Source organism: Haplochromis burtoni, unplaced genomic scaffold, assembly GCF_018398535.1.
Source record: "Haplochromis burtoni strain Fernald_Lab_line unplaced genomic scaffold, NCSU_Asbu1 Contig_78, whole genome shotgun sequence".
In the NCBI taxonomy this organism is placed as follows: domain Eukaryota; kingdom Metazoa; phylum Chordata; class Actinopteri; order Cichliformes; family Cichlidae; genus Haplochromis; species Haplochromis burtoni.
Genome location: NW_024582439.1, coordinates 1,213,683 through 1,229,966, shown reverse-complemented (window position 1 = coordinate 1,229,966; position 16,284 = coordinate 1,213,683). Strand labels below are relative to the sequence as shown.

At 40.0% G+C, this 16,284-nt stretch overlaps 1 protein-coding gene across 1 annotated transcript; it reads left to right on the top strand.

Annotated features, from left to right (window-relative positions):
• The first annotated feature begins 1,424 nt into the window (after positions 1 to 1,424).
• Positions 1,425 to 15,547, top strand: acss2l (acyl-CoA synthetase short chain family member 2 like). Its single transcript, XM_005924591.2, has 18 exons — positions 1,425 to 1,718; positions 1,871 to 2,066; positions 3,605 to 3,696; positions 3,856 to 3,959; positions 6,045 to 6,117; positions 6,747 to 6,822; positions 7,725 to 7,809; positions 8,106 to 8,243; positions 8,808 to 8,978; positions 9,073 to 9,206; positions 10,670 to 10,802; positions 11,603 to 11,659; positions 11,937 to 12,017; positions 12,396 to 12,504; positions 12,657 to 12,725; positions 12,883 to 13,059; positions 14,871 to 14,945; positions 15,028 to 15,547. The coding sequence occupies exons 1-18, from the start codon at positions 1,595 to 1,597 to the stop codon at positions 15,153 to 15,155; spliced, it is 2,022 nt and encodes a 673-aa protein (XP_005924653.1). The 5' UTR covers positions 1,425 to 1,594; the 3' UTR covers positions 15,156 to 15,547.
• The last annotated feature ends 737 nt before the right edge of the window (positions 15,548 to 16,284 follow it).

The window sequence follows — 16,284 nt, the reverse complement described above, 5'->3', positions numbered from 1 at the left end:
ACGTGACGTCTGTACGTCTCTGCGCTTAATCGATCCCAGATTCAAGTTGGAGCTCAAAGTCAGTCAACGTTGAGTGTTTGCGAAAATTTCTTCTACATTCAAAAAACAAAATTATGCAAATATATAATGAACATTGTTTTTCTGTTATCATATTTTAAATTAAAGAGTACAAGAAATAAAGACGCAGTAAAAGCGGTCAAACAAAATTATACAAAATGCTTCACAACAAACTTTTAACTAATATCTAATATTACTTTAATAAACGTGCTCATTAAAAAGACTACATACTGGAGTAAAAATACTGATATACATTTAGTGGGATTACGTCTGGGATCTCTCTGAGCCTCTTTTTGTTTGCTGTGGTGATGAACAGGTTGACAGACAGAGGTCAGGAGTCTTCGTATATTCTGATGTAGTGAGAGTTGGTAGCAGGTGGGAAAAGCCTGGAGAAGTGGAGGTATGCACTCCAGGGAAAATGAATTATAGTCAGAATAGAACACATGTGCACGAATGAAAAAGACTGTGGTGAGACCTGCAGTATTTGAAGACGGTGTGTGTAACAAAAGGACAGGAGGTAGAGCTGGAGGTGTCAGAGTTGAGGATGCTCGTTGGGAGCGACCAGGATTAACAAGACTGGAAATCACTGCATCAGCAGAGCGATTCGTGGATGCAGTGAAGCAGGACAGGGAGAATGTTGACGTGACATAGGCGGGATAGGGTGAGAGGAAGATAAAACGCTGTGGCGACCCCTAAAGGGAGCAGCTGAAAGTAGAAGCGGACATTATATAATTGCGAATAATAATTTGTCTCAGGTTAAATTGTTATGACTTATTTTCTACCGAGTATAAAATATTTTTATTATTTCTGTATTTGTTTTTGGTTCTTTTAAGTTTTTCACATGTGTTTTGGAATATTGTTTTCTTTTCTCTAAGGATATTTTTTAACTGTGCTATGTTTGCAATGTCAGAGGATTAAAGCAAAGCAGGGTGGAAGCAGGGGTTTTACAGTGAGCTTTCCCATAAGCAATTTATGTGTTAAAAGACTAAGTTTTATTAAATGTTAGTGTTAAAAGGATTCAGGAGCTGTCTCTCACAGCAGACATGTATTGGGGATTGGGCAGGGTTTGTTTGTTTACTCTGAAAGTGAATAATTGTTGCATACCTCTCTATTATTATTATTTTCTTCTTTTCACCAACATCACCCATCAGCCTCCTCCCTTCAAACAAATGTTTGCCTGAATCCCCAGCATTTATCCTGCTGGGGGTAGACGCCTCCTTGTCCTCCTCCACCACCCACTTGCTTAGAAACATAATGTGATCAGCAGGCCAGGGATGGCTCATCCAATGAAAAAGTGGGAGTGCTGCACTCCATGAGCTGATTGGCTGCCCTGACTCTAAGCAGACTGAGCCAGAGCCTGCAGATCAGGGATTAGGGGTGGGTCTTTCTGCATGCTGAATTGTGTTGGTTCAGTACAGGCCTTGTAGTGTTCTTACCTCACCCAGGAGGATTCAGACAGACCAGCAGGGACTCAGATTATACCATTTTCAGACTCACTCTCCAATGATATAGGCCTGTCTGCATCTGTACTTCCAAAATGGTTGTTCCTGAGTCTCAGGACAAAATGTACTACCCTCTTAATGACCTGCAGAAGGATGCTCATGTGCCTGACTTTAACTCATATCTGGCATTGTACCAAAAGTCTCTGGAGAATCCAGAAGGTAGGTCAAACTTGTCTGTATTTTTAGTGCAGCGCTTGCAGCGCTTCTTTGCCATTCATATCTCTTTGAGCCTGTCTGCATACAGTATCTCTTTGTGCTAATCTGCCTCATCTGCATCCCATAACACTGATAAAAGGTATCCTCTGTTTTAGCTTTCTGGAAAGAGGTTGCTGATGAGTTCTTCTGGAAGAAGCCTGCAACAGCACCGATGCTGCAATACAACTTCGATGTGACGAAAGGGAGCGTTTATGTGAAATACATGGAGGGAGCCAAAACCAACATGTGCTATAATGTCTTGGACAGACATGTGAGGGAGGGGAGCCTTGGTGAAAAGGTTGCCTATTACTGGTAAGCACCAGCATGCCCCCAGAGGAAATAATAGCTATGATGGGAAATGCTGCCTGGAGTTATGCTAAGTATTCCAGTCAAAAACAACTGCTGTGTCCCCTGTGCTGACCCCAGAACACCAAAACAAACCACAGGCAGCGCACATCACTACAGCAGTGCTTCTTCTTCCTGTCAGAAGCAGAAGATAAAAATTTACAGATTTTATACACTATCTGTCCAACAATTTCTTATTGTTTTATAATACAAAAATCTATTTCTATTTGATTAATCAACTACAAAAAGTCTAACTAGAGCAACTAACTTCACTTGATAGATGAATGTACACACATTACATTTTAAAACTTATTATAGCTTTAAATTTTAAGTCATTTAAATGATTTGAACCTGCAGTTGCGTGCTGATGACCCCACGCCCTTGTCATATTACAATAAAGCCTCTACTTTATGATGTTTTACTATTATATTATGACAGTTATTATTTGCTCTGTCAGCTGTTTAAGCTTAGCAAGCAGGAAGGTTGTTCTGCACGCTGAGCAATGTAAGGGTTCAGTGGAACTTGGCATACTGGAAATCACCTGTAGGAGAGCATTAATGCTATTTACACTAAAACAAAGCACTTGTATGATATACCTGCTCACGTGTTTGCCGTGACTATTTTAGTACACTCTGTAAGGAAACTATAACTATCAGCTGTGGTGACAAGTTATCAATTTCCACATGGTTTGTTTTGAGCAACAGTCGATCACTCATGGGACTTTAGCTCACGCTTTGTCCAAGTATAATTTGAACAACTGTCTAAACTGGTAGAAGAATGCAAATTTTTTTTTTTTTTTTTAAATAGAACAGCAAAAATGCTGCAAAGAGTGCCATTTCAACAAAAATCTGGGGCCGTGAAAGAAGTTTAAGTGACAAATCAAAAATAAACACATATGAAAAGCAATCTGCTTCTATAGTATTTGTATAGATTGGTATAGATTAAATATGGGAAATTTTGATTATCTCATATTTTGGCAAGTGGAGTCATATAAATGTTGGAATTAAAGAGGTCTCATGATCGACCCCTGCGGAACGCCATGTCTGAATTTGGTTTGCTCTGCTGTACATTTTCCCAAAAATAAATAAAGACTTTGACAACATATATGCAGGCTATTTCACATAGAGCTGAGTTACAACATTTGCTATCACATCTTGAAGTCATTTCTCAGTTGCAGAATTTCATCTGTGCAGTCATTTATTTCATCATTCCCATTTGGCTTGGTACCATGCTTTCTGCTGCCCCTTCAAGTGTGCCAAATTGTTTTCCAAATAACTATCCTGACAAACATCCAAGCCTAATATAGACTTAGCAAAAACAGGAACAGGCTATCTCTACTGTGAACTCAAAGAACTCACCGGACAACACTGTTGGGGAAAGTGGGAAAGTACTTTTGTGTGCAATTGTTTACCAAAACAGACGAAGAGACCTCTGTAGAATCACAGACAGGTTTTGTAATACATTTATACATTTGAAAGTTTCTCTCTTGTGTGCTGTCTTATCAGGGAGGGAAACTCACCTGATCATCAAATGGCCATCACCTACAGCCAGCTGCTGAGCCATGTCTGCCGCTGTGCTAACGTGCTGAAGCAAATGGGTGAGAACCTGAGCTTATGGTCATGTCCATGATTAGTCCATAATTATTTAGTCCATGATTATAATACATAAGTATAGCTTTACAGATTTTGCTGACAAACTTAGTTTCAGAGATAGAGTGGTAGTAACTTGTTTTATATGTATATATATTTTTATTAAGGTGTGAAAAAGGGAGACAGAGTGTCTATCTACCTACCGATGATCCCAGAGCTTGTGTACACAATGCTGGCCTGTGCCAGGATAGGTGCTGTTCACTCTATTGTGGTAAGCACTATTATGACTATGCACCATATGCAACAATTTTACAAAACTGAAAAGTCTCTTTTTTTCCTGTCCAGCATTCTCTAATATCATATGTGCCATCTGCATGGTGCATTTTTGCAGACTGTCAGGAAGTAGGCTGCTGGTTCTTGCTGCTCTGATTTCCACAAGAAAACATTGTCTGAACCCGAGCTGTTGCTGCTGTTAGTGCAGACTGCCCTGCTCGAGTAGTTTATCAGCTGTCTTCTACATGAACACAGCACCAGCAGCACCTGCACTTAGTATATAGGTCAGACAGTTGCTGGCTGTTTCCAGTTTGAGAAGGCACTAGAGTCACTGCAATTCTGCAAGCAAGCCAACACTCTTTTAGATATTTAACCTTACTCTTCCATGCAAAGGTTAGTAGCTCTGCTTAAAATAACTCTAGAATGTGACTCCAAAGTGGGCGCTTTTTATAACTCGCAAAGGCTGGCAGAGTTAGATATAAGTGACCTTGTCTTTGCTTAGTCATTGTTGTATATCGTCCAACTCTCAGTTTTGATCTGATTAATTTACTTTCGACAGGAACAACACTTGGCATGGCAACATAACAATCTTTGGGACAGCGCCAGCCTTTTAGATTATCCCGTGACTGCTAATATTAATCATGAATGAGCAAAAAGGATTGGTCCATGGAAACTTGCAGGAGAGCCAATGCCAATCATGCAGTGACATTTTGCTGAGTCCAGAATCCTTAGTGACCTGATTCATAATGCTTCATCAACACTGAAACTTTATGCTCTGTGAACCATTAACCTTGTCCAGATATCCAGACCTGCTGTCTGGATTCTATGTGAATGACAGTCATAGAAAAGAGCAGTTAATGTCTGTCTGCTTTGTTATGTAAAATTCAACAAGGTTTCTAAATCTGTAAATGATGATGAGAAGGAGCAGCATGCTCCATCACGGTGTTATATCAGAGACATAACAGCTTAGTTTAGGATTTTAGAAGGCTCCACACTCCTTACAACTTCCAGCCTTTAAAAAAAAAGGAATATGTTGGCTCAGTACTCAGCAACATCTGCTAGTCTGACTCAAGGGTTCTGACTCAGTTTTAAATTTGTAAATGATGTTTCCTAATAATTGTGATTTATTTCTCATGTTAGTTAAAATAACGTACACACACTAAATAAAAAGCATTTAAAGCTGCTATATTGAAACAAGTTGCAAAAAAAACTCTCTCAGCAGCCATCCTTTGCTACCTAGTCAGTCCCAAACAGGCAACATACACAGTTATTGAGTAGCTGATAGGCATTAAAGTGGAGAATTTGGCAGATCAAGAGTCAGTTATTTCCCTCAAGATCTGGTATAGCTGAAACACGACGCTACAGTCAGTGTGAGTGAATTGCTACAAACACAGCTCCAAATATACATTAAATGTTGCTCTATGTTGGTTGGATGATTTTGTGTAAAAACCTTATTTACACCTGCCGCAAGTGCCTTAAAATGTAGTTATTTAGCCAGTTCTTCATTAAGATTATCAAAACAACTTTATTTGGAGGTAAAACCAGGAATTCTTCTTCGTTTGGTCTCCATTTAGGGGTTGCCAAAGTGGATCATCTGCCTCCATGTTTTCTCTCACTACACCCATGGCCCTCTTCTTTGATCTTCCTCTTTTCTTAATGCCTGGTAGCTTCATCTTCAGCATCCTTTTTATCCAATATATCCTCTATCCCTCATGTGTTTTTGTCAATGCCCCCATCTTCAAAGCATATATCATAGCAGGCTTTACTACCATCTTTAAACTTTCTCTTTTACTCTGTAACAACCCGTCTCCATCCTGCCTGCACTCTTTTCTTCACCTCCATTGTGCTTCGGATGATCCGATTCAAAGCAGCCCAGGTATATAAACTCATCCAGCTTTACTGCATCTACTCCTGGCTTCTTCACCTCCTCCTCTCCAGTTGCTCTTTCACCTGGTCCCTATTCTCACTAGAGAAAAAAACAAGAATTCAAAAGTGCTTTCTTTAAAAAAAAAATCGTGCAAATGCTCCTGAAATGATTGTTTCTGTTATCTAACGTCCTCTGTTTTTCTCTTTGCATGTTCAGTTTGCAGGTTTCTCCTGTGAGTCTCTGTGTGAAAGGATTGTGGATGCCCAGAGTAGTGTACTGGTGACAGCAGGTAGGTCTTCAGGCAGCCAAGTGTTTGTCCTGTCCCTGCGTTTCCCAAGGTGTGGCAGAAGGATAAACTGTACATTTTATCCATTTGCACACCTCAGATTACGATGTAGCTGACTAGTAAGCACTGTTACCACTCTGCAAGACAATCTTAAGTTTACGCCTTTGCAGGGCCTTTCTGTTTGAGTTTTCTCTGTGAGCTCTGATGTGTCAAACAGAACATGTTAGGTTAATGCTGCCCAAGTTAATCCAAGATATTCCTGCAAAAGAAGCTCTTGATGTTAAGAGTTTCACTATCTGGTTATATGAAGATATACAAAGGAACAAACATAGCTTTGTTTTTGGTTTTAAAAGTAGGACTCAGCACAAAATTAAAAACAATCAAAAACAAAAACCACCAATCTCTATTCTAAACACTGATTAACTGTGCTTGATGTGTACATTGTTCTTTTGTGGTCCTCACTCATTCAGTAGCTCCTAATGTGTCTGTTTAAAACACGTGTGCCAAATGGCAGCATCACAATGAGATGTTTTGTTTTGCCAGAAGCTGCAAAGATGATTCCCTGCTGTTTACTTTTACTTCTTCATCATAGCTCTCTGCCTCTACCTGTTCCTCCCTCTGTCTCCTGTCAGATGGTGTTTACAGGGGAGAGAAACTGATCAACCTGAAGCAGATTGCAACCGAGGCTCTGGAGAAGTGCCGGGGAAGGTAGCTCCTGCTTACAAAGCCTACACTTTCCCAGATTTCAGTAACCACCCTTATTTACACTGGCTGCAACTGGTAATGGAAGTCAGCCCCTGGAATATGAGTCATTGCACACACAGACGCACACACACAGAGCAGTCAGCTGATATCAGAGATGTTAAAGAATCATACAGCAAGGCTTTTACATTAACGAGGTTGCCGGGCAACATGGAGCACCTTTATCAGGGAAGCCCAAGCTGCTCATCTGCTATAGCAACATGACTACGAGGAATGTTAGCTGAGAAGCAAAGCATGCTGGGAAGGATTATGGGAGTATCTGGGGTACAGATGTGGTTAGAGGTAACTTTGAGGCCATATGTGAAAAAAATCATTTTATGTCAAATTTTCATACCAACCCTAACCCCTGTTATAATTACCATCAAATCACAGTATTTACTTTATTTACTTAAGTTACTGTTATGGTGATACTAATACAGAGTTGAGAAACATGAGAAAAAAACATAAAGCTCAGGAACGTTTATGTGTATGTGGGTCCCCCATCTATGGATCCCCTGAAATTATATAATGTATGCTTTTTAATCTTGTGCACAAAGTATACATACAAGATTTGTGCTGTTCACAGTGACCTAATATAGGAAAGAACTGTGTTAAGTCTACAAGGAGCAAACAGCAGTAATCACTTCCAAAAAGAAACTTTTTTTTGGATAAATAACTTGTGGACACATGACAAAATATTTCATCTCATGGGACTTCAGGCGCTCGACCTACAAGAACCAAGATGTGACCCCAATCCAGTATTTGCAAATCCTTGGAAAGCAGAGCAGCATGCATGCACTCAGTATCCATTAGGCAAAGACTTTATGCTTTTACTACCTTTCACTGCTTTTCTTTTTTTTCTCTTTTAGAGGGTCAGCTAGTGTCACCAAATGCCTCGTCATCAAGCACCATGCACTGAAGACAAAAAGTGGAGGTGCATGCAACAAACTACAGGTTCGTCAGCTCGAAAAATGAACACACAGTGACAAACACATATTTGTCACATTGTAAAACGATTCTATAGACATATTTATGTCTTTATTTGAATAACTACAGGGGGGGGAAATATATTTCAGAACCAAAAAAATGGTTCTGTCATATTTTTCCAAATATTTAGCCTTTAGCTCCTCAGGGCATTCTAAATTAGAGTTGAAATTGGCATGTTGCACTCCTGCTGGTGTGCTTGGCAAGCAGCTGTAATGATCCGGTTTATGAGTTTGATTTGTTCCCTCCTGTTGTGGTGCATTCAGACCCCCTGGGACTCACAGTGTGATGTTTGGTGGGATGAGGCCATGAGGGACTCCTCTGAGGAGTGTGAGCCTGAGTGGCTGGATGCAGAGGACCCGCTCTTTATTCTCTACACCAGCGGCTCCACCGGCAAACCCAAGGTGAGGCAGACGTTCACATGCAGGCGAGTTTTTTTCCACAAACACAGCAAGAGGCATGAGGGAAATCTTATCATTTACACAAATCGCAGCATCTATTTATTACTATGAAAAGCCTATAATGACTTTAACCGGGCCAGCGTTTACATAATCTGCCATGAAATAGTGAGAATTAATGGTTTTCTGTTGCTGAGAGGCACAAATGTAATCCTTGAAAGTTATCTGCAAGCTCCACTGTTGTATTTGTGTATTCTATTTGTGTGTGTGTGGGTGCGTGTGTTGTTATAGAAAACACAGAATTTATGGATTTTTCTTTTACACAGACATGTTTCTTTCACTCAAGACATAAACTTTAACTTTAAAATGTTATGGTTTACCTTATGGGCACTTGTTTTTTATTCCAAACAAGAATTCGCTTTCCCACTATGAGAGCGTGTAAACAGAACTTGACTAATATGCACACAGAAACACACCTCCATACACATCTCCTCTGCCAGCATTAACAGATCCCTTATTTTTGCTGTCTTCTGTCTCCTTGTTGACCTATTTTTTGCTCACTTGAAACAGGGTGTTCTCCACACTGTTGCTGGATATCTGCTCTACACGTCGATGACCTTCAAGTATGTTTTTGATCATCACCACGATGATGTGTACTGGTGTACAGCCGACATTGGCTGGATCACCGGACACTCCTACATCACCTACGGTCCACTTGCAAACGGTGCTACGAGCGTCCTAGTGAGTCAAATCAGCAAGGTGTCACATGTATAGAACATTAAACAAAAAATGGAAAACCAAACCTCCGTGTGCATGTGTCTGCATGTTTTTGCAGTTTGAAGGTATCCCTGTTCACCCCCATGTTGGCCGGTTCTGGGAAGTAATTGAGAAGTACAAAGTGACCAAGTTTTATACAGCTCCTACAGCCATCCGCCTGCTGATGAAGTATGGACGAGAGCCACTACAGAAGTATGTGGACACATCATCTGCTGCAATAAATAAATAATTACAAACAGCGTTAGCTCCAAGATATTTTGGCTTTAAGGTCACAGTTTTACTGGGGAAGTGGTGCAGTTGATGTGGTGCCTCTCTTGATTTGGAAAGACCTCCGTCAACTTGCTCACTTCTTAAATAACAATTTGGTTAGTTTGTTTTCAGATTTAGAGCTATGACCCAATATGGGAACAATTGAAACCTCTTCTTATAAACTACAGGATAAAAACAGAAGACACTGAGTGTTTAAATAGATTTTTCTTTCTCTGAACAAAGAGACAAACAACAAACAAATGGTTTATTTTAACGAAATATTTTAACTAAGCAAATCTAACTTGAGTAGTATGACAAAAACTTTAAGGGCTTTAATCTGACTATTGATAGACTGTCATATTTGTACTAAGTTAAAGCTAAGTTTAACATCTTAGCCAAGTACTTATTGTAAGCATTGGCAACAAAAGACCTCTTTCAGATTATTAATTTATCATATTATTAATATTAACTATGTGATACTTTCAGCTGCTGCCTTGTCACAAAGAGTTCCCACAATAGGTACCACCACATTTAATTTGGCAATTTTATTCCTGATGCCCACAAGTGGAATCCCACTAGCGACCTTTTGCTTGCTAAGCTAATGCCTTAACTACTACTCTATTAGCCAAGCATTAGTATGAGCACATTTTTAATATTTACTAAGTAGTGATAAAATAAAGGCTTAATTTATTTTGTTTAGTTCATGAGAGTTAACATATGTACTAATATTTGAAATCGTGTTTGTTAATATACTATGTTTACATTAATAAGGATTAATGTCTATGCTAGCTTTGCAGCCAGTTAGCATAGCTTAGGAGTTGCTTTCAGTCTTTGTGTGAAGCTAAGCTAACCTTCTAGTTACTGGAGCTGCATATTTGAGTATAGAAGGGAGGGTCAATCCTCTCATCTAGCTCTCAGCACTAATAAGAATATTTTTCAAAATTAATAATTAATTGGAGCACAGTGTTGGCACAGTAGCGACAAAAAGAAATATTCCAAATCACTAATTACAAGTTTGGTAGAACTGTAGATAGAAAATATTTAGCATAATCAAATAATAGTCTATTTGTCAAGAGAATTTAAAATAATCTTACTTAGACAAACATTCTCAACAATACATGCAAAAAATGAGTCATTATAGACAATTATGAAAAATTAAAATTATCAGCTATGAAAGCTTAAAAATGCAAAGTCTCACCGAAGTCAGATTTTAATTCACTATTTAAACAGAGCACAGTATCAACATTATGGTAAGGCTAAAACAACATAGAGCACTGAAGTTGTAGTTTGAAGGTGAGATTGTTTCCTTCTTTGTTGTCAGTAAGGAAGTTTAGACTTTGAGCTACAAAGAGCATGATAAATACCACTCAATGATGTGATCTCAGGGAAATCTTTTGATTTGTCAGGTATGACCTCTCCAGCCTGAGAATTCTGGGTACTGTGGGTGAACCCATCAACCCAGAGGCGTGGCAGTGGTACTATGAAGTGGTTGGTCAAAGCAGATGTCCCATCGTTGATACCTTCTGGCAAACAGAAACGGTAAGAGACAACAAACTGACTACAGAGGTGTTATTAGGAAGTCGTACTCAGGCGTATCGCTTCAGAAGAACTGCAGGGTCTGAAACAACTTTTGTATGATGAGCTGGGATAGCTCTTCTCAGGCTGTGTAGGTGTTTAGATTCTAAGATGATGCTAGGTATGCGTCAATAGGGATAAAACGATAAAAATATATAGTACCTCAATGCGGGATTTTCCCAAACCAGTCACATATTCTTCCTGTTAAATGGGATTTTTTCCTTTCCACTGTCGCCAAGTGCTTACTTGTAGCAGATCATTTGAATGTTGGGGTTTTCCTTTATATCACTGTAAGGTCTTTACTTTACGATATAAAGCACCTTGAGGTGACTGCTGTTGTGGTTTGCTGCTATATAAATAAAATTGAATAAAATATTTGGAAACGAACATGGAAGTAACATAAGAGAAAAACACTGCTCCCACAATATTGAAATACAGCAGTTAAACTACAGTATATAAAGTCTTGTAGTAGTAGAAGAATTAAAGGTATTAATCATTTTAATTGAATTGTAGTGAGCATATGCTAAAACCTTTAAAATGCCCAATAGGAAAGTAGTCCTTTTGATAATCAATGACATTTAAAAAAAAGCCATGACTGGGATTGTTTTTTTTTTTGCTTGCTTTCTTTTTCATAGGTGGGCAACAGGCATCCCAGCCCACCCATAGATACACCACTGATTGATTATATTCTTACAAGGCATATCAAATGTTTTGCTTTATTACCTCTTTGTTGCTGTGATGTTTTATGTTTGTTTTCTCCTTAGGGAGGTCATGTCTTGACTCCTCTACCTGCTGCTACACCGCTGAAACCAGGCTCTGCTGTAAGTGATAACAGTTCTTCCACGCTGACATTTCTAAATCTAAAACATACCTGCATGTGAGGACTGTCATTAGTTCAAGTTGTGCTGGTATGCAAGGGTTTTTCCCTGTGCGCATGAAAATGGCGAGCATGATTTAACAAAAGCAGGGCAGGAAATGCAGCCTGGTTCTCCTTATTATGATCCAGATAATGATCTGGAAGAAACGCTGCAGCTGCAGGGGAGTTATTAAATGAAACAAAACAGTTATCTCACATTAAATCCAAAACTCATATTTCAGACTTTCCCTTTCTTTGGGGTGGAGCCGACCATCCTCAACGAGCACGGAGAGGAGCTGGAAGGTGAAGCTGAGGGTTATCTGGTAAGTTTCAATTCAACGCAGCCTCATTTCTCTCTGTCACAGTGATCGTATCGAGCAACAACGAATACATGTGTGGTAAAGAGGAGAGGAAGACGAAAACGATGTTTCACTGTTAATGTTGGCCAATGAACCAGCAGCATGTTTATTATCTAAATGTAATCAAATACTTTTAGATTTTTTACATTTTCATTTACATTCTTCACCTTCTTAAGCTTTCTGGAAGTATTTTTCCTGGATGTGACGTTTATTTTATTTAAAAATAGTTTAAATAATTATATAAAAAATTAGAAGAAATTAATTTTTTTGTTGTTGAACTCTTCAGTGTATGGATGCAAATAAAATTTCAAAATAGCAATGGCAATAACACCTCTCTTTCAGGTATTTAGGAGGCCGTGGCCTGGAATAATGCGCACTGTGTTCAAGAACCATGAGCGCTTCGAAAATACCTACTTCAAGAAATTCCCAGGCTTTTATGTGACTGGAGATGGTGAGATCCAAGAATCAGCCCTAGCTGGCTATCACTCCCAGGCTGAATATTACTCAGGATAGAGTTTTAGTTCTCAACATGAACAATTTCTCACTAAAGCACCAAAGTGAACCATGAGACCCCATATAAAGTTTTGTTTTGTCCTCTCTCAGGCTGCAGGCGAGATAAGGACGGCTATTACTGGATCACAGGGAGAATAGACGACATGCTGAATGTGTCAGGTACGGTGCTGTCCCTCAGAACTTATTTTAAGGCTGTTATCTAATTGACATAAATAACTTTAAATATTCTCAGCACATTTTTATTTATTAGCCTCTCCAGGAAATTGTGCTATTCATCTCTGCAATGGCCTTGCATATCTTTCCCCCCCCCCCTCAGGCCACCTGATGAGCACAGCGGAGGTTGAGGCGGCCTTGACGGAGCACGCGGCTGTGGCGGAGGCTGCGGTGGTGAGTCGACCTCACAAGGTGAAGGGAGAGTCCCTCTACTGCTTTGTCACCCTCAAAGACAGCAGGGAGTTCAGTCACACGCTGGTGGATGAGCTCAAGAGACTGGGTGAGACCTTTGATTAGGGTTAAAGTCCACTAAAATTCATGCGTCTTTGTGTATCAGTGGTCTCTTGTTTTGCATTTGATCTAAAATAAAATGTTAAATTAAATACAAATACAACTTCTGTTGGATTCAGTCCTGTGAAAAACTAAGCAGTAACTGTGCAGTAACTTGGCATAATTGTTTTTTGTAAGACTTTATCAGTCTCTCGTACCTTTGGGAAGAACCCTGGCCCACTCTTCTTTACAGCGTTGTGTCAGTTCATTGAGGTTTGGATAGGTTTGTTGCCCTCTTATGGTCCCGCCACAGCCTTTCAATCAGGTTTAAGTCTGGACTTTGACCCGATATTTGCACCTTGATTCTTCTCTTTTTCAGCCACTCTGTTGTGGATTTGCTGGTGTGCTTGGACAATTTTAGCCAAGTGTTCAGCTTTTGGACAGATGGCCTGATATACAAAAAGAGTTCTTGGTGGATAAAGAAACTGCAAGGTGCCCAGGTCCTGTGACTGCAAAACCAGCCCAGATCATCTCCACTTGACAGTTCGTGCGAAGTGTTCGTGCTGTGTTTTTTTTGTTTCCCAATGTGGGGTTTGTACACTTTGGACAAACATCTCCACTTTGGTTTCATTTGTCCAAAGAACATTTGTTAAGATGCAACTTTCCTAACATAAGCTGTTCTTTCATGTTCTTTTTGATAGAAGAGGCTTTCTCCCGCTATTCCTCTTAACCAAAGGTATACCTATTCAGTCTTTTTCTAACTGTACAGTCAGGACATTCAACATTTGACATATTAATCAAGGCCTGGACTCTCTGACATGCAGCTCTTTGGGTTTTTTTGCTAGCCTTGGGGTGAATTTGTTTTATTGAGGTGGTCAATGAGATGGTAATTAAATGCTACTTACCCACTTAATTGCTATGGAAGCAGTAAGGATGTACTCAGTTTTTTGCAGGACTGAAAATTAATACAGCTTAAGAAAACTTGCCCAGTTGTGGAAAAAAAATATTGTCTGGTCTAATTCTTCTTCTTATTTTTACTTCTTTATCAAGAAAGACCAACAGTAAGGGATACACTTTTGTCAAAAGGTTAAAGTGTCTTTATTATAGTATCTAAATCACTCAGGACATCGAAGTCAACTACATGCTGCAAAATTTCATATTTTTCAAGCATGTTCCATATGTTCTTGAAAAATTAACAACAGTTAATAAACCAAAAAAAATACCCTTTGGGGGTATAATACATGGGTTTTCAAATAAGTTTCCCCAACTTTTTTATGCTTCCTGTTTCTGCACCAACAGAACATCATACTTTAATACTTTTATTATTTGGCTTTGAAATAGCCAAATATGAAAGTTCATATGCAGTTCATTTACAGCCAACTGTTTATGTTACAGGGTAAGTTATTTTATTATATGATAAATGGCCTGTATTTTTATAGTGCTTTACTTAGTCCTATGGACCCCAAAGCACTTTACACTACATTCAGTCATCCACCCACTGATGGCAAGCTACATTGTAGCCACAGCTGCCCTGGGGCGCACTGACAGAGGCGAGGCTGCCGGACATTGGCGCCACCGGGCCCTCTGACCACCACCAGTAGGCAATGGGTGAAGTGTCTTGCCCAAGGACACAACGACCGAGACTGTCGGAGCCGAGGCGAGACGAACTGCCAACTCTTGAGCCACGATCGCCCCACAGCCACGATCGCCCCACTTGCATGCAATTGAGAAAAAAGCTAAGGAAATGCTCCAAAATAAAAACAGCCTTTTGTTTCTTTTTTTGATTGATTTTTTTTCCTATTTTCTACATTCTCTTCTCAGTGAGAGAAAAAATTGGACCAATCGCTACACCAGACTTCATCCAGAATGCCCCAGCGCTCCCAAAAACTCGCTCAGGTAACAGTCCAACACCTTTATAAATCGGCATCATCTTCCTCTACTTGTCTCCTGTGTAACATCGTGTCCTCATCCACTTCAGGAAAGATCATGAGGCGAATCCTCAGACAGATTGCTCGCAACGACAAGGACCTCGGGGACCTCTCCACCCTGGCTGACCCCAAGGTGGTGGAGGTTCTGTTTAGCCAGAGATATGAAGCTGCAGCCTGAAGAAGAAGAAGAAAACAAACTCTCTGGCTTCAAACTATGCTATTGTACAGATGAAGACAATCACAAACTGCTGCCTTTTGGGTGTGAATGATGGGAATGAGATCACAAAGCAGAGCACAAAAATACAGCAGACATTAAAATGTTCTGATTTTTTTTTATGTATGAGAGAAAACAAAACATAATTGAAAATGTCAAATTGAATCCCAGATGTGCTTTTTAAACAGATGTATGAATGCGGTTGTGTTGATGGTTTGTGTTTGGGCCAAAATGTCACACGTACTAGTTCCTGTGAAGATGTTGAAGGATGACCTTAATCCTTATTTACGCCTTGTTTTCGACTGATGCATATTTCCAACCTGTGGTACATTTCTATGAATAAAGTGCTTAATCCAGCTGTTGTTTTTGTTCTTTGCCTTTGAGCACAGCAGCTGATCGACGCCCTCAAGTGGCAGGAATCATCCTCTGCATCGGCTGCACTGTGGGTTACTACAACATCCTTTTAACTGCCATGCGGAGGTTTTCTACCTTTTGTCGTCTAATGATGCAAGGAGTGCACACACACGCAGCTTTGATGATGTGATCTGTACGGCGGGGAGCAGCGATTATGGGAGACCAAAGGGAGGAGAGGGCTGTTTTATCTTAAGAGCAGTGGATTCTTTTGAAACTACAAGCATCTGTTGTTCTGAAAAAGACAGAAAAGGCAACTGTAATCTGTTCATTAAAAAAAGAGAGAGAGATTAGGCTGCAGCAGGTTTTAGCTCAAAGGGGCCGTTTAGTGTTAATGGGTCGTGTAGAGTCAGTGGACACTGGCTTTGTCCCTGCGTGTCTCCTCCACGTCGCACACATGCAGGCATGTGTGAGAGCGTAGGTGGGGAGGACAAGGACAAGAAAAGAGACCCAGCTATGGGCAGTGTTACATCATCACCCCCAGCAGCAGGAGAAGTGGTTACCATGACAACCTCTTCACCACCATCACCACCACCGCCCCACATCTTCAACTCTCTCCGGCTCACCCTCCTTTTCTTCCCCCTGGTTTGGTCCCATCAGCAGTCTGCAGATGTTTTGTAACCCGACGTTTTAGACGATTAGTAACGCAATCAAGCAATTTCAGATGTATTTTTTTATGATT